This window comes from Fusarium pseudograminearum, chromosome 2 (assembly GCF_000303195.2).
Source record: "Fusarium pseudograminearum CS3096 chromosome 2, whole genome shotgun sequence".
In the NCBI taxonomy this organism is placed as follows: domain Eukaryota; kingdom Fungi; phylum Ascomycota; class Sordariomycetes; order Hypocreales; family Nectriaceae; genus Fusarium; species Fusarium pseudograminearum.
This window is the reverse complement of record NC_031952.1, coordinates 314,885-332,428: the sequence shown is the minus strand read 5'-3', so window position 1 is coordinate 332,428 and position 17,544 is coordinate 314,885. Positions and strand designations below refer to the sequence as shown.

Genomic DNA, 17,544 nt, shown 5'->3' with positions numbered 1-17,544 from the left:
CTGTGCATTTTGGACGACTTGTGCATGCACCATCAAACGTGGAGGCCAATGTCTTTACTACCGATGAGGCCGTTTAACTTACATGTAAGCCTGAAAAGAAGTTTATTCACATGAATAGCAATGGATCGTGAGCATAGAATACACAGAAATCAAGTCATATATTAAGAATTATCTGCTAACCTTAAAACATTTCGTTTTATATCCTTAATTGCAGATGTCAGCCTCTAATTCCATTCACTAATAATCAGTCGTTTGCATGAGGTCTGCAAAGATCATCCTTCCCACTCCCACCATTCTGGCAGCTGTTGGCACACCACTCGACGTAATACAGGTGTGCCTTGGACCAATACCAGTGGTCCTCACATTTGAAAAGCGTATGCTGTATGTGACCCTTGGTGTAGCCATCTGGGAGGCCCTCTGATTGTAGCTGAGACCAGATCTCGTCTTCAGTCCAGACTAAAGTTTAATAGTTAGCAAGCGATTATTTGATGACGGATGGAGTTTAAGTAGGGAGACGGAACATACAATGACCTCCGCTGTTTAGGTTATAGCTGCAGTACTTGATGCCGTCTTTGCAGGCGAGGCCATTGACACTTGCGGTGAAGATGACACCAGTGGCAGCGACGATAGTAGTGAGTCTCATAATTGCGATGGCGGAATTGAATGTTTGTGATTGAAGAGAGATGTTGTAGTGAAGTAACTTGGACTGTTGCCCTTTGAGATGGTGGCTATGTGGCTTGATTGCTGTGTCTACTGAAGATGAGACCCTCAACCTTGAGGGAATCGAGTTTACTTATAGAAACACTTTCTCATGACCTCAATCCTTGAACAACACAAACGGCACCATTGAGCACATTGCTGGCATCGCAACGTTCCTTCTGCCTGGTGGACTTCCTGCAGCGGCCACTCCGTGTCCAGCTTCATTGCAGCTATTCCGTAAGCTCAATTCCCGCCATTTACTCTACATTGCCAGTCCTGAGAAGCTCTGTGTGGATACTGCCTCAATATAATAAGCCAAGAATTCAGGGTTGCGGAGTAGCTGAAACCCAGCCAAGCTTACGTCTGACATCAGTGTCGAGTATCTGCAGCAGATGGTAAGCGACCCTTGAACTTGGACAAATGACAAGACACCAAAATGTAATTGCGGAGTAGAGTAAGAAATAATATTCGGCTGAAAGGTGACTTTTGTCGGGAGTGCCGACCTCAGCCGCTCCAGAATTGAAGCTGACTGCATGTGAAATGAAATCAAGCTTATATGTTTCTTGTCTTGTCCAATGATGTCGAACTAGCTAGGATTGACAGCAAAGCTTATGCCATTGCCCCCCTGTAGAACAACACAGCCCAGCGACAATGTAAGAAAATGCATTACATCTTGTGACCATCTGTGATTTAGCTTTCCGTTCTTTGCGTTACTACGTTACCACAGGAAAATGGGAATATTATGGGAAATCAATATCAGAAGAAGCTATATAAGATATCCTCCGCCAACGCAATTTCTATATCTAAAATCCAAATCTTTACAAGAGCATCGAAAACTGAAATTTCTTACTCCATCTAATCCTCACCAACACCTGCAAAAATGAAGAGCTCTCTATTATTCGTATCAACTCTTGCCACATTGGCACATCATGCAATTGCCGCCTATTGCACAACGGGGATCAACTATTGCGGCTATAACCTTTTATATAAAGGTATGAGTTTCCTTTTGCACCGTAAACGGGGTTTCCCAAGCAATGCCGCTTTACTTCCTGGGCAGTTTTGAAATTGACTCGATTTCTATCCAGGTAACTACAGGCTGGAGATAGCCCAAGAGCTTATTAAATATCGCCAGGATGTCAACAATCACAATATATATCAAAGCTTGTTCTCCTGTGGGGAAAGTGGTGTTGGCTCGATTGGATACCTGGGCACTTGTGATGGAAAATGTGTTGATGGTGGATCGGGCCAAAGCGATGGCTGTTGGTGAATGGGGGCAAGAAAGATGAAGCCACATCGGGGTTGTCGAAGCACTGGTGGAGTGGCGCTGATGGCGTCGAGAATTGTGATGGTGACCATAGGAAAGTGATTTAGTTGTCATGTTGAGAAACGAATTCTTGTACCGTTCGAGTAGAAATCCTGAAAGTAGTACAAGTCTATTTGATCAGTTCATGAATAAAATACTCGTTCGATCTTTGCAGAGATATGAACATAACAGTAATTGGATCAGTTCATACTTTATTCCCAATCTTGGCTGTGTAATTATTTGTCTAATTTAAAAGAATGCCTGTTGAATAAAATAGCAGTCCCCAAAACAGTCGCGGACGACATGTGTACTACTTGATAGCCACACTATCGCACTTTCATCAACATAACTTCAATGTAGCTCTGTTTGAAAGATCTTCCTCTGGCTTGAGCTTAAAACGCTGTAGACAATGTGGACGATTTCTGGAATGCAAAATATCCAATTCACAATCTATCAGAAGCACTATATAACTCTCCCATCGTTCTTCAATGCCATAGCTTACCCTAAATCGAGAACACCATCTTCCAGCTCTTACCGGCCATAGCTACGTTGCAAGTTCTCAAAAGGCCCAGAACACGGCGCGGAATTGCCACCCATCATGCTCAAACAAGACACGGTTGTCATCACGATAAACATTCCACTTCTCGCCCTCCTTGTCCGCAAAACCAACTCTGGTGTAGAGTGGTGATCGTCCAGCATCGTCAGCCAAGTTCCACTTGATGACATGTCCGCTTCCACTAAAGGTGGCTGTAAATGATTTGTTAGCAAACATGCGTGAGACTGTCGCAGACAGAAAACGAAGTGCAGAAATGGGATAAATACCTTCTCCACCATTTTCCCACCAAGTGAAAGATCCATTGGAGACTTCGACGTAGGTGTCAGGTTGCTGACCATCATTGTTACCGAACTTCGAGTAGTACGCGATTCCGGAAGCTTCGAAACCGTTGCGCTCACGGTTAATGAAGTAGACGCCGTCTGTAGTAGTACGCTGAATACCATTCTTAGGGTACAGTCGCATGGCGAAGACCTTGTCAAGGTCGGAGATGACTCGGTTCCATGGTGCAGAAGAGCCATCGAGGGTCATGCTAGCATCGTAGGAGTATTGCCTTGGCCCATGTTAGCACAAACGCCAGGACTATTGCCTGAAAACAGGGAATCGGAATTGTAACAGCGGAGGTACCGGGGACTCACATGATAGATGTTCGGTCGTATCTCGAGTTAATGACATCCTCCTGCTTCGCAGATGCAAACAGGTTGAAATCAACTGCACTCTGATCCCAGTTGTAGACCCGCTTGTAATACTCATACACTACCGGTTTGTTCCATTGGATGTTAGCAACGGGGGATGCCTGTTCATGAATGAAGCCAAGAGCGTGGCCAAATTCATGACATACAGCTGTACTGAACTCCAGATCGCTCATGTCGTCGGTCATCCCACCATAGTTCATGGTTGGCTGGTCCTGGCCGGCATTATGGCAATTGGTGCCGATGTAAGACCAGTAGCCATCTCGGTCAAAAGAGACGCGGATGTCGGAGTCTCCTGGGGCGTCGCGCTCCATCCATTTGAAGGTGATGTTGGCATAGCGAGTCCATTCTTCCGCAAACTACTCTGAATCAGCATTCGAATTAGATTTGAAGACAGGTCCTGGTTGAACTAGTCCTCTGTGAGATAGTTTACCTGCTTGACCTTGCTGCGAACGAAATCGCTCTGCCTGTTTAAAGTCTTTAGCAAATGTTGAAGCATGGAGACTGAACTATGACATACCCCCACATGTTGACAACAATCTCCGATCCATTCGGCCAGTAGTACTCCTTCTCAAGAGCAAGGCGATCCTCGCCTGACTTCAATGGCATCTGAGCACAATGGTGGCCGCCGAGGAAATCTGAAGTCATCTTGATGGTTGGGTTTGGGAGAACCGGGTTTGAAATATTGATGTAAGATGTAATGGAGAGAGATTTAATTGATTTGAATTGTTGCTGGTATTTCCCTGATGAGACGGAAACCGGCGAGTCTTTATATCCTTGGAGGTGGAGGGAACTATTCGACACGACATGTGAAGCGGCATCATCAAGGCATGTAACCCACGCCTGCGTAATGTTAGACGTCCCTTCACCGTGGTATCAATTGCCAAGTATCCCATATCACTCGACGCGAATTATTTCCAGGCTACAATTGCAAGAATGCTACGTACGGCAAAAGTAACATTGATGAGGCCCAAATGGCGGAGGTTGCGACCCTTGGCCGCAGCTCTGCCTTAAGCTACCGGATCAGTGGTACTGATCTGTGACACCCTCCGAGAGGTTTCCATGCCTGTAAATGGAAGAATGATGGACTACTGGATGAAACAGCTGTCAGAATTGTTTGTGGCGTCATCATAAGGGTCTCGACCGCAAGCTGCGATATTACCCTGCTTACTTCCTGCAGGACACATTGTTTTGGGTCGCTATCAAAGATCAACAGTTTTCACAATTGCCGACAATGAACTCTGGCCTGGCAGTAGCAATTATCGATTCATATCAGACTTTTCCAGCTCAGGCTTTCATTCGGGATTTAAAATTTTGGTTTAAATTGTTTTTTACTTGTGCCATTCGATTTCTGCTAAACATTGCTGCTCAAAGTATTTAGGTGGGCCATGCTGACTGCTGACAACATCGGGTGATACTTGCATGAAGCTGAAATGTTAAGAAAGCCTTGATCTTGGTCTCCCATCTTGACCTTTGCCAGTTGTTTCGGGATCACCGAGGAAGAAAAGGGTAATTCATCTGGAAATGAGTGTTACCTTCAATCGCCAGCAACCCTGCATCTTCAGTAAATACTCACCGCCAGTCTTACATGAACATTGTTTATCCCATTGCGCAATCAGATTCAGTTCTTCAGCTCCGTTTTGGCACGGCTCTCAATTATCGTAACATGCATGGATCTCGGGTTCGCGATTTCTGGGCTAGATATTCGTGATTGCTGATTATGACAGTAATACACTTCCGCGATGTGAGAAGTGGTAACTTGTGAGGCCGCCTGTTTCAAAAGGTATAAGCCGCGACGAAATACCCAAGGAGATGGGTTTCTTTTTCTCACAACACTCACATCTTTACAATATTTGACATTCTCCCTTCTTCTTCTATACACTTCTCGCTTGACCCATCTTCCAACATGCAGTTCAACGTCGCATCTCTCTGCCTTTTGGCCTTTTCGCTACCTGCCACCATTGCCCAGCGAACCGAAGAGAACGCTGTTACCATCAAGACCTTTCCCAACCAGATTGGTTGCGGGTGGGGAGTCAGTGGCCACACGGAATCCTTCCCAGACGGAGAGTGTATTCACTTGCCGAGGGATTTCATGGACGTGAAGCACATCACGGAGACCTGCCGCAGTTCGTTTCTCAACCTACAGGTACCGTAATAGGAAATTTCTGACAACGATATAGTCTTTATTTACACAAAGAACGACTGTACGAAGTATGAGAAGCAAGTCCACCAGGGTGAAGACTGTATCGATATTCGCGATTACCAGTCGATCAAGGCATTCTGTCACTGATTACGCCATTTCATAGCTATGACAACTGGTGGAGGCTGTATCGGGAACTTGGGTAGAATTTCGAGTGGACTGTGGAATGTCAACGGATTGTTCTTATCTTGGATGTGGATATTTCCGATGGGGGTTTTTCTTTGTCATCTGTGCGAATTGAAAGAGGGGTAATTTCAAGTCTATCACATGCTTTTACTTGCATATCGCCAGTAACAAGTGATGTGTCGCTTCTATCATTCTCAGTCGTCATTTCAGAGTGATTCTCATTTCTGGTGACTGCCATACACTAGCCAGCATGTAATCATGCATAATGCTTTGATCAACCATTCCCTGAGAGTAATACAGTCAAACTGAAACTAGTTTACCATGATTAATATGAATTCATCCTGTGACGACGGCCAATCATCCAACATTCCTACCAAAAGTCTCTCTTGTTGATCAGCCAATGAAAGCTTGACCTATGCTAGTGGTGTTTTCAACAATCAATGCTAATGAAATCCAGGCCACTGTGATATAACAAGGAATCGCTACACATGACAAAGGTGAGACATCTGAAAGGCCTAGACTTCATTCCTCATGATCTTATGGACATGGCTGGGGAACTAAGAAGGCATTTCGATCCAGAATTATTTCTCAGCTCTTCAGTATACGCCACTTTAAGTTCACCGTCTTCCACCTAGGCACAGAAAACTGATAGGAGCATGTTCTCTAAGAGAATTGCTTGGTCTAGTCGCGCTCAATGTAAACTGTAGCACAGCTGAAAACATAGCTAAATGTGTTCTAGACCAAACTATTGAAACAAGTTCTAGAAAATGGTGTCATGGCGTTAAGTTTCAGTAAACATTAACGCAATAGGTATTAATCAAGAAACTAGTGTCTTTTAGGTATACAAATGGGGATTTGGTGTAGCAAGGTCATCGATAGAAAGTGAATAACAAGCAATAACGAGATAATTAAATTTAGCATTGGCAAGATTCTACTTCAAATATAAATAGCCTGTCTCTCCTTACTACCATTTTTCCATCTCCAACAACACAAGTCACAATCGCCATCCATCACTGCAACAATCCAGAGCACACTTCCAAGAATGCTTCATCAGCTTCTCCTTACTCCTTGGCTGGCCTTGGCTTTCGCATCACCAGCTCCAGCCCCGGTCCCGCAACCTTCCCTTATGGATTCCATCTTCAATAACCCTTCTATTCCTGAGGTCACTCTTGCCGAATTGGGTGTTAATGAGACCCTACTCAACGCCCAGGACTTCGGACTTGCAAAGCGCCAGACAACTCTCAAAGTAACCATATATAACATTGAATTTAACGATGGTTATGGTGCGGGTCGTTTGATTATTTCAGATCCCGTTCCAACTGAACCTGGGACAACAAACCCGGCACATCCTCTCGATATCCTCTTCGTCCCTACTATATATTTCCCTCCAAGGGACAACGACTTTTGCTTTTACACGAACCGCTATATGCTTAGACTTCAATTGATAGTCAGCGTAGCGGGCGACGCATGTAAGGGTGGCGGCGCACCATCTTTTGACACTGCCTCGAAATTCAACATTACAAGCAATAGGGTTAGAGCTTATCTTGCCGAACTGCCCGGTAAACCCGATGCACTGTTGCCAAGATTCAAGTTCTCAAACGTCTGGTTCTACAATGATATGTTTGGCGGCGGCGTCGATATTCAGTTCGACAATGATGGCAAGGTTTCAGGACTCATTGCCATGCTAGGTCATCAGAGGCCGCCATACAACACAGGGCAATTCATGATGGCAACTTTTAGTCGCACATTCCGTAGTGTATACAGCTCGAAGATGACAATTCCTCTCCAGTAGGAAGAGAATATCTTTTCTTATAAGAGGAACAAATATATTACATGTTGTTTGTAATGGATTTATAAGAACATGTATATTGCCTTCAAGATGTGCAGTGGTAGAGACCTACGGATGGTTACAAGTAAACGTGTATTAATAATGTCGTTTCTTATCTCCAGCCTGGCCTTTACTGAGGGTCAGCGATTAATCTTTTGGGTGTAATAAGTTCCCCAACACTCTCAGCTGCATATAACTCTGGATGCCGTCCACAGCTTATCCCTCCACCAGGTTGCCAGTCCGATTGAAAGCTCTTTGCAAATAAAACAGACAATATGGAAAACGCAACAATTGGGGGTACGAGAGCAAAAAGCAAGAGACGGTTCCCACCAAGCTGGTTGATCTCGATAACCGCTATAGCCTTTCCCTTGTCGCCAACTGCGTTAGCCACGACAGGGTCATCTAAATTCATATTGGCAACCCCAAGAGCAGCAATAACACCGAGTGCGTCCTCTAGTCCGTTCTTGCTATTGTTAAACGCATATGGAGGGCCCCGGTCTTCTCCAGCAACGCGATGAACAGTGGAGAAGTATCCATCCAGACCATAATTCTCCATCACCATGTTGTACATGGACGTTGTGGCTGCAACATAGTGGACATTGCCAACGGTCTGTTTATCTGGGACACATGTCTCACCACTACTTAGGCGGCGGCTGTATGCTATGCCCGTAAGATTGGCGGTTTTAGAAGCCGGTAAATCCAGAGTGACCAAGCGGTATTCGAACGACTTGAGCGGGTTGATCTCGCACGTGACAACATACGTCGCTGAACCCCCAGTGCCAGCTGTCTTGTTAGGATCGTTGATTGTGCGAGCAAGATCTTTCGCAAAGAGTGTCTCGCCCATGGGGTCGTTGTAGGCGCTCCAGACCATGACTCCTTGTCCAATAGTGTTGTTCCGACGATCTCTCCAGAGATAGTTGACCATGCCGCTGCTTTCGTTAAAGGTCCTGGCGGCAAACTCTACCGGTCGTGTGATAGGTTTTGGACCATAAGTCGGGCTATCTGAGACAAAGTAAAGAGATTTTGGGTCGTCTCCAACTCTCAGCTTACCGCCTCCCTTCTTACAAGTTACAGGGTTTGACGCCATGACTGGGACGCATTGGGTTGTGCTCCTCAGAAACTGACCATGCTTCTGGTCGAGTTTCTGAAAAGCTGTACCTCTGTAGAGCTGTGCTGAGGCTCCCATTGCCGACCGATCAACCGCAACGCCGGCGTCAACGTAGGCGTACTTGTCAGGGCTCTCGGAGTTGATGTTGGAGACATGGGAAGTGATCCGCACCGGGGAGCAGTCACCCTCGTATCTAGCAAAGAACGCGGTGTCGTTTCCTAGAGGCCATCTGTATGCGCCGGACACTTTTCCCTCGCCTTGGCCTGCGCATTCTTCTGAAGTGGAGGTGAAGTTGTGGGGGTAGCGAGGTCCAGGCACCAAGGGTTGGTAATCCATGTTCTGGCTACCGCTGTGTGGGGTAAACACGGTGACGATGGCCGTAGTCATCAGAGCACAGGGAAGATAGATGAAGAATAAGTTCTTGTTGTAGAAGATCTTTTCTTTGAGACTGTCGATGACCAATATGCCCCGCCATCTCGTGTTTAGCATTTCCTGTCGTGGTGACTTCTCTTTCAATTTCTCCCAGACCTTAGTCGTAGTAGACTGCTCAGGCAGCTGTTCAAGCTCAGAGTAACTGATTTGAGCTCGCAAGTCTTTTTCTAGTGACCGCATGAGACCATGTTGCACTCGACCTTTTACGACAGAGGTAAAGATAGTGGCGACAAAGGTAACTCCTACAATGACATACGGAGCGTCATAGGAGGTGTTTGGTGCGGCCAGGATGGTCCATAACATAAGCGCAGAGAGAGATAGCAGGGATAGCAATACAGAAACGTCGAAACATATCTGGAATGTTGGTGGAAAGGATTTGTTTTCAGTTGTATCGGACATATCGAAACCTGGTGGACGGTCACAGATGTTGATTTGGACCTTGCACAAAAGTATTAGGTTCCTAGTGCTACAATAAATAACAGTTTCCGAACGACCCCTTCACTTGGTTTCACGTCACAACTCCTATCTTACCTAAAACAGTGACGTCGAGCTGAACCAGCCGGTGGTAGTACATTTTAACACAGCCCATATGACGGTTACACAGTCAATGCAGACCGGGCAATAAAGAGCAAATAGAAAGCCTGTTCTACGCGCCTATCGGGGTTTGTGACACCATAAGGTACTTTCATGGCCTATAGACTCTCAGATTAGAAACCTCCCTTGTTGCGTTTGGCTGCTCGTAGTCGCCAGCCTGATTATAAATGGATGTGCTGTAGGTACTTTTGATGCTAATCTTTTAATATTAGTCAACATCCGTCACCTGGAGTTAGGCTCCAACGAGACGGTTCATGTACGCCCTAGACAGATATGTAGTGTTCCTTGTCACAATCGCTCGTTCAGGTACTCAATCTCATTTCTGTGGATGGACCAATTAAACGAGCTAAGTAGTATAGATGGTGCACATACACAAAAGAAACCTAGGCCTTCGTTCTTTTATTTTCAGTAATTGTCTTAAACCAGGGATACCTAGTCAATTATGCTCTTGCTAGTTGCACTTGCTAGTTGCAAGTGTTGAATGGTACATGCCTGCACGGACTGATACGTTACCTTGAACTAATAAACTTTCAAAGTTCCCCGGAGGATCCAAAGAGATTGGCGAACTCTGACATGAACCCTGAATATTTTGAAAATTCTTTGTAAAGTTTCTTCTCAACCAGAGGGACCGAGGGGGGAATGTTTGGTTCGCAATGAACAGTGTCACCCAGTCAAGTGGTCCATCTCAGACGATACTAGACATTCACGTTCACGTCGATAAATTCCAGTCTCTCGTTAAACGTAAAACTAACAATATCATCATTCTCATCATACCTGGTGTAGATCATACTGGGACCTGATGAGCTTCTGTACAGGTTAGATTGACACAAGTGTAGGTCCAGATCCTCGTATCGTGCAAACCAGATGAACACAAAGTGCCGAACAGCAAACGGAACGCACGGATATTAGGAAGCCTCAAGAACAATTCTATGTCAAACAGGGCCCTCGGCCCGACGTCTTAAGTTCAGACTCGAAATGAATCGAACTAGTTGGACAATACGGCTTGGTATATGCTTGTTGAATATATTCATTGAGAGTAACGTTTCATCAGTCAACAGCATTGTTTCTCCAACGCCAGGATGCCTTCACTTAATCGATTGCGCTTTGACGCATAGTAAACTCCCAACGATGCATTGCTACTATATTTATTCCATACATCTAGTCTAACGGTTTATGTCAAAGCTATGATACATGATAAGGTTTCTTAGTCAAGATCCAGTCACAGCGTAAGTTTATCGGCAAGCCCTGGATTTGATCCCATTAGTTGACTGACTGGACTCAGAAGTCTAGACTGTATCTCTAGTTGAGATTGCAGTTTATGTCGAACTTAGAGTTGTTTTAGCGGCGCTCGATAGATGACAACGGCAGATTAACTACCGATCCTCTAACGGCTGATCTGTGGTGATCTTTCAACTTTCCCCACAAGTATAAGTTACACGACTTCGCCGGTGATATTTCATTGTCATCTCAGCCAACTTCATACATTCCTTTCAACTATCAAGTCATCACAATGGGTGCAGATCGTGCCGTCAAGTTCACTGTACGACCCGACGGTCGAATCGTCACCCACGAGCCCACTCTCACGCTCCAATACGACAAATGGGCCGAAGAAATGCAAACTCTCAGCGTGCCTGGAGAACACCTTCCTCGATACGCGATCAAACGAGTCACCAAGTTCGGCGGCGCTCGTGGACACAAGTTCGAAGTCTACTCTACCACCGACAGAGTACAAAAGGTCGCTTGCATCAAGCACCACTCCATGCCACCAAGAATACAAATCAACATGGTCAGAGCCGACCGCAAACTCAAAATTAAAACACACGACTCCTCACGGCAATACGACGCTGCGGGCGGTCTCGGGCGCTTATACTGGAAGAGTACAGACATGAAAGCTTGTTGGAAACTCAAGAACAACAAGGGTCTTGTTTTGCTTGTCACGATTGACGAGGCTCGAACTGGTGGTATTCTCAGCATATACAAGAAGAATCTGGATAAGGAGGTGATTGAAGAATTACTGGCTGTGGGTGTTGCGCAGATTGAGGACTATAATCGGATATCAAGGGCTTCCAAAAAGAGTGTTGGGTCATCTCCATAATGTGTACAAAAAGCTTGTTAGGTGTTTAGTTTCATCTTTGGGTCAGGTTGACACTTGTACAAATGATTTGGTTAAAAGTCTTCTAGTATTGTTGTATCTTAATCTCCCCTTGTATCCTGTCTGTAGTTGAATATTCTGAGACTTAGATCTCCATTCCTTTCCCAAAGTGCTTCGTCATACACAATCGAACTCTCAACACTCGTGCTCGTATGTACCATGGGTGTGTCCTGTTGTAGCAATGATTCAGCTGAATCTTGGGTTTGGTCTGTATTCATTTCGTGTGACTTGGAGTCCACGGTGAAGAATGTCGCCTTTTCGTCATCGCCACTCTCCGGTCCGCCTTCTTGTCGCTGCAGTACCAAACGCACATTACTCAAATGCTTTGACAGGGGTTCCGCTCCTGTACTCTCCGTTATAGGAATAATGTTGTCGATATCGGGGTTTCTCGTCGTTCTTAGAATAGTTGAAAAGCTACTTCGATATGATGCCGAGGCTGACTTGATGCACAATAACCCAACGATAACAATAAGCCATGCAAGGAGTAACCCTACTCCATATGCGGCCAACAAGTTTCGCGGTTCGTATGAAAATTCATTTTGTGTGGTAGAGTGGTTTACTAGGATACGTGATGCAGCACTCTTAGCCTGCCTGATCAAAGGTAGAAGGTTAGATTTGTCAAACCATGTTTCAGGTAACTTACAAGAACTGGGAATGACTAAAAAGACTGATTGTGAGATTTGCGAAGAGATCTTCCAAGGCATCAGACATGGAGATGTTTCCAATCATAGATCCTGATCCTCCTTTCTCCAAACCATACATCTCCTTCGTATCCATAAGACTCGAACTTCTTATCCACGTCTGAATGGAAACTGTACTACTACTGGTCAGAACTTTGCTCAAGCTACCAAGTAGAAGCTGGCCCATGGCATCCATAAGTGAGGCATATGCGTCTGTAGCCCCTTGATACTTGCGGTTCATATCATCAGCCTCGAAGTCGTTAGATACTGTCACCTTATTCAGCTGCGTAGAATTATAATGGATATCCTGCTGTCCGTTATTGAAGGTGAAATTGGCTGTAAAAGACGAGTTGTAGAGCTGGCACTCGATTATCTTCATCGCTCCGTAGATATCTGGGTTACTGTTCAACCCATTCGGTACTGCGACATAGACTTTTGCGGCGCTTTTGGGTCCCCTTGCCGTGTAGTCAAGATACGACGTTGTTGCAACTTTGGCGGTGTTTAATACGTATTCCAACCCCGCCAAGGCACATTCTTCAACACCAAACCCAACGCCAGGTCCGCCATTCGGTACAAACCCAACAAAGACTTTTTTAGCAAAGATTGAGCCGTCGCTGTCTTGAATGGCTTTATTTATTTGCGTTGAAAATGTTTTATTTGTTGTGACCTTGCAGGATAGTGTTGGGCCGTGAAAGTTCAAGGCGTATGAAGAGTTGGGAAAGGGCGCCGGTATAGCGAGGATTGAGCCCTGAGATGCCACCGATAATAGTAGTCTCGAGACATAGGTTGAAGGGACTATTATTTTACCTGCCCAGCCACCAAATGTGTCTACCTTCGCATAATCAGGAATTGGAATTGGCATGTGAAGGGTTGTGATGTTTGCCGTGGACGAGACTGTGACAGTCAGGGTTGCTGGAGTGATAACTGCGACAAGCGGGAGAGCCCTAGAAATAGGTTTAACAACATACTTTGCAACAGGATATATATAATGACTTACCATGCAACAACAGCTACCACTGCAAGTAAAGGCGCAGCACTCCAAAGGTCCCAAGTAAAGAATTCGAAGGGATTATGTATAACGTCAAAAAGTGAGTTAACTCCCCGGATAGTAATAGGTCTCGATCTTAAAGTTCGCCATAGTACCTGCGTATATGCGGTGCTGACGGCTGCTGATAAGAAGGCCCTTACGAGAAAGGCCAAACCAGTGCCTGCACGTAGATACCACTGCTGCTGGCTTTGGCTTTTGACGATTCTCATGTCAAGGTAAAGATAGTAAAAGTGGTGAGCAAGAGCAACCAATAGCCCCAAGAGCAAACTACCTGTCATAAGAGTGGGCGTTAACTGTTTGATCTGCATTCTGAAGTACTGCAAACAATGTTGAAAGACACACAAGTCTGTCGGGGAGGAAAGGTGTACTAATAATACTCCGACCACAAGACGATTCCATGATGCTGAGCAACAGTGGCGTTCTTTCTACAAGGGGCATACGGTGAAGTGCTATCAATAGACAGATTGCAGAATGCTTTTTGGAAGTTAATTGGCTCAGAAGCTCAGGTAGGCTGCGTACAGAGGGATCAGCATGCCGCTATCCGATGGCTTGCCTCAGCCCAACGCTCGTGGACCAGTATACCAAGGAAACTATTCATATCGCCAAGAACAACGTGCTCAGCCTGGTACAGCAGCGCTGAAAAGGCAGCCCAAATACCCATGTTCTGGTGTCGTAATCTGCGGTACTGATTCAGGCTGAGCGCTAACAGGTAAAAACAAACAGCCTACTGGCTGATGAATTATGAGCTGTTCCATTGCCTGCTTTTCCTAGCGCTTGATTGCGTAATTGGCGATCGATAGTTACATGCAGTCATCCAGGTCAAGGGGGGATAATGTGCAACTTGAAGATTCGTTGTTGGTCCTTCCTCCCGGATTGTCGTCGAATACCTAATTATAGTGGCTGAGGTAGTCCTGAGGGGATCAGAACAATTGACCACAGGGAGCATAAAAGATTAAATCATTAAGGCATCTTATTTTTAATTAGATCAAGCTTCTTCGACTCCTTGCTTTTATACTCCTAGATTCATCTAGTAGACCAGCATTTCTGCTACCTACTATCCAGGCAGTGAGGTTGCACTAGACCAGCCAAGCTGACATCGTCCAAAATAGTAGACGGTGAAAACCCAGCCCCCCCTTGGATCTACCTCCAGTCCAGGCTCTAGTGTTGTGTCGGTCAGGAAATAGGATCCCTCTACAAACCCTCCCCCGCCTCTATCTCATTTTCAATCTGAAGCCTTACACATTGCTCCATTTTCTTTTGATCGAGCACTCCAGCATCACAACCTGGATGATTACTCCGATGCATCAATAGGTTTTAATACTGGGAGCGAAGAGACAGAAAATGCGGAGAAGATTGACAAAGGAAAGGAAGAGGTAATTACAGCATCCTTCCATACTGAATTGGAATCCTCATCCCCCTCCGAGCCCATTCTCATATACCCCTACCGGTTCCAAATTGTTTGAGCAAAGTTCAACAGCCTTCGTGACGAGCGCCGCAAAAGACTACGGGAACAATACGCTCCAGTAAATCAAGCAGATAACCACGACGCTTCGTCAAAAAACTGCAAACAACAACCAATTATGCCGACTTCCACTAATGAAAACAGGGATATACATTATTCCCCCCACTATCAACGACATTCTAATCATATAGCAGATTGTCATAAGTGAGCTCCGTGTCCATGGTCAATATGATGTGCTTTCCGTTGATATGATTGAGTATGCTTAATTGTGAGGGGTTAGTTGGAGATAGAGTAGAGGCGATACTTGTATTTGATCACCTATCTTATCCAATCACAACGTCTTAGTGTAGATGTCACCGTGGTTAACCTTCGTAAGCTGTTTATACCTTTTCGAGGCTCCTTTTGCTGAAATGAACCTTAAACCGGTTGTTGCATGCTAGCTTCGGTTTAACAATATCCTTACCCCGCTTTTGACCTGTAACTATTTATTCAGCCGTTCTGACGGAACAACACTGAATTTCTATGGTACCATTCTCTTCAAACATCGAAATGAACCACAGCTGCGATTTCAAAGCCACCCCATAAGGTAACCACATATAAAGATGAAGTTTTCCTCCACTATCGCTATTACTATTGGTCTCGTGGCCACGGTCTCCGCGGGTCCTCTTGCATACGGAGCCTGCCAAGCTGGCTGCGCTAGTATTGTTATGGCATGCTACAGCGCAGCTGGGTTTACTTGGGGAGCTACTGCGGGAGCTACAGCTCCAGCATCGATTATCGCCTGCAATGCTGCTTTCGGGAAGTGCTCTGCAGTATGCGCTGCTATAGCGCTGGGTGCCCCTACACCTTGAACTGATTTAAGGTGGAATATCTTATTAAGTAAGGGTTAGCTAATAGAGCACCTAGATCATTTTTAATAACCTCCTACTAATATTAATAGATACTACCTTACTATTAGGAATAGGCGTTTTTATATCAGAGGCTAAGTTTATATAAGAATGGTTATTTATTTAATTTTAAATATACTAAGTATATAGTAACTTTAGTCCTTAGTTATTTGATATTATCCCTATATTTCCAGCTGTATTTTACTGTATCGCTTATATGTGTTATTTTAACTCCTAAATTGAGATTATCTCTAACAAGGTGCATCTTTACATATTCCCCCATCATCTTCAGCTTTAATAGTGATGAGATTACCGAGCCTGTATTCAGCCTTTCTATGCTCAACTCTGGGTCGTACCTCCGTGTCGCGCAAGTTATGTTAAAGCAGACATCGGAGAAGTGCGTGTTGTAAGAAACTTGTCACAAGTCTTATAGTAACCTCTTTAGGTTTGGCTCGCCGTGTGTTGTGTTCATCCTTGTCTATGTCCCCTCTTTCTAGGCACATCTCGAATTCATATTCAGATGAGGAAGGTATCGTAGGCGAGGACGAGCCGTGAATCATAGTTGACGAGTTCTGGTATCCTTCTTTTTGCACCATTCTTCTCTCCCGCTGAGGGTGTTATCTTAGTTCGATATCTCAGTCGTGTTAAATTGCGCGGGCGAGATCTACCCAGAACTGGCCAAGTGACAAGCTCAAGAGCTCGCTGTCAAATTTGGTTGTTATGGCATCCGGATTGGAACCCATGAGAGACTGGGCAATTGACAGTGTATTTAAACAAGATGAATATCTGTATTACCTGCTATCTGTCCAGTCATACATACTTTACCTAAAACCTCAATGGAATTATTAATCACCTTATAAAAGTACCTCTGTGTGGAGGACGTTGTCATCGTAGCTTCTTTCCCATAAACCTCTTTTCCTTTTTCTTTGTTTTTGTCTCTGATCCAGCCTCCTCCTCCCTATCCTTTTCATTTTCTAGCTTCTTTAGCTTTTTTTTTGCTCTGGTCTTGGATCGGGTGTTCTGTGCTGGACCGTCCTCCTCTAATATGTTTGTCGTCGCCCCCTTTGTTCCATCAATCCTCTCGCTCATTTCCTCCCTTTCTTTCTTTTCTTCCCTATGTTTCATTTCCAACACCATCTTCCTGTCCTCCTTCTCCCTTTTCTTCCTTTCTTTCTTTTCTGCCATACTCTCTCCAACTTCAATTTCAATTATCCCATACGCAGCATCAATCAACAATTGCAAACTCTCGGATGTTTCGTCCTTCACCAACATTTCAATGGTTATCTTGTTCACTCTGTCAGACTTTTCACACTTTGAAGAATTCTTGCCCCTTGCTTTCATTTTCATCATTTTGACCATCTTCTTATCCCTCCTCTCCGCTTTCTTCCTTTCTTCCTTCTCTTCCATACTTTCCCCAACTTCAATGTCGATTATTCCATATGCAGCATCAATTAATAATTGCAAGCTCGCGGATGTTTCATCCCTTACCAACTTCTCGATAGTTATCTTTCGCAAGTCATTTGTAGTTTCACTCGTCGATAAGCTCTTATCCTTCGATTTCTTATCCTTTTTAATACTTTTTTGTTTCTTTTTCGCTTGTTTCGGTTCGTTTGATGTCTTGTCTTTTTCATCCTCTTTTGTTGCTGTCCCTCTGGTACTTGGCGAACCTCCGAAGCTCTTCATATCGTCTGTTTCGTTTATCGCCAAACTTTCGGAGCTCTTCATATCGTCTGTTTCGTTTGTCGCCAAACTTTCGGAGCTCTTCATATCGTCTGTTTCG

At 44.9% G+C, this 17,544-nt stretch overlaps 8 protein-coding genes across 8 annotated transcripts, besides 2 other annotated features; 4 read left to right on the top strand and 4 right to left on the bottom strand.

The window, feature by feature from the left end:
- Positions 1-244: 244 nt before the first annotated feature.
- FPSE_07535 (uncharacterized protein) lies at positions 245-643 on the bottom strand (the record flags this gene model as incomplete). The annotated part of the gene is made up of 2 exons (XM_009260653.1): positions 245-456; positions 526-643. The coding sequence occupies 2 exons, from the start codon at positions 641-643 to the stop codon at positions 245-247; spliced, it is 330 nt and encodes a 109-aa protein (XP_009258928.1).
- A 1,918-nt stretch (positions 644-2,561) lies between these two features.
- FPSE_07536 (uncharacterized protein) lies at positions 2,562-3,895 on the bottom strand (the record flags this gene model as incomplete). Its single annotated transcript, XM_009260654.1, has 5 exons — positions 2,562-2,749; positions 2,825-3,108; positions 3,194-3,606; positions 3,681-3,714; positions 3,768-3,895. 5 exons carry the CDS (start codon positions 3,893-3,895, stop codon positions 2,562-2,564), a joined length of 1,047 nt encoding a protein of 348 aa, XP_009258929.1.
- Positions 3,896-5,153: 1,258 nt separating this feature from the next.
- Positions 5,154-5,537, top strand: FPSE_07537 (uncharacterized protein; the record flags this gene model as incomplete). The annotated part of the gene is made up of 2 exons (XM_009260655.1): positions 5,154-5,373; positions 5,428-5,537. 2 exons carry the CDS (start codon positions 5,154-5,156, stop codon positions 5,535-5,537), a joined length of 330 nt encoding a protein of 109 aa, XP_009258930.1.
- Positions 5,538-6,615: 1,078 nt separating this feature from the next.
- Positions 6,616-7,365, top strand: FPSE_07538 (uncharacterized protein; the record flags this gene model as incomplete). The annotated part of the gene is made up of 1 exon (XM_009260656.1): positions 6,616-7,365. One exon carries the CDS (start codon positions 6,616-6,618, stop codon positions 7,363-7,365), a length of 750 nt encoding a protein of 249 aa, XP_009258931.1.
- Positions 7,366-7,531: 166 nt separating this feature from the next.
- Positions 7,532-9,340, bottom strand: FPSE_07539 (uncharacterized protein; the record flags this gene model as incomplete). Its single annotated transcript, XM_009260657.1, has 1 exon — positions 7,532-9,340. The coding sequence occupies one exon, from the start codon at positions 9,338-9,340 to the stop codon at positions 7,532-7,534; it is 1,809 nt and encodes a 602-aa protein (XP_009258932.1).
- Positions 9,341-11,045: 1,705 nt separating this feature from the next.
- On the top strand, positions 11,046-11,630 carry FPSE_07540 (uncharacterized protein; the record flags this gene model as incomplete). Its single annotated transcript, XM_009260658.1, has 1 exon — positions 11,046-11,630. One exon carries the CDS (start codon positions 11,046-11,048, stop codon positions 11,628-11,630), a length of 585 nt encoding a protein of 194 aa, XP_009258933.1.
- Positions 11,631-11,728: 98 nt separating this feature from the next.
- FPSE_07541 (uncharacterized protein) lies at positions 11,729-13,723 on the bottom strand (the record flags this gene model as incomplete). Its single annotated transcript, XM_009260659.1, has 3 exons — positions 11,729-12,278; positions 12,331-13,311; positions 13,365-13,723. The coding sequence occupies 3 exons, from the start codon at positions 13,721-13,723 to the stop codon at positions 11,729-11,731; spliced, it is 1,890 nt and encodes a 629-aa protein (XP_009258934.1).
- Positions 13,724-15,479: 1,756 nt separating this feature from the next.
- Positions 15,480-15,835, top strand: FPSE_07542 (uncharacterized protein; the record flags this gene model as incomplete). The annotated part of the gene is made up of 2 exons (XM_009260660.1): positions 15,480-15,689; positions 15,818-15,835. The coding sequence occupies 2 exons, from the start codon at positions 15,480-15,482 to the stop codon at positions 15,833-15,835; spliced, it is 228 nt and encodes a 75-aa protein (XP_009258935.1).
- Positions 15,836-15,879: 44 nt separating this feature from the next.
- Positions 15,880-15,902: a repeat region.
- A 951-nt stretch (positions 15,903-16,853) lies between these two features.
- Positions 16,854-16,941: a repeat region.
- Positions 16,942-17,544: the final 603 nt, after the last annotated feature.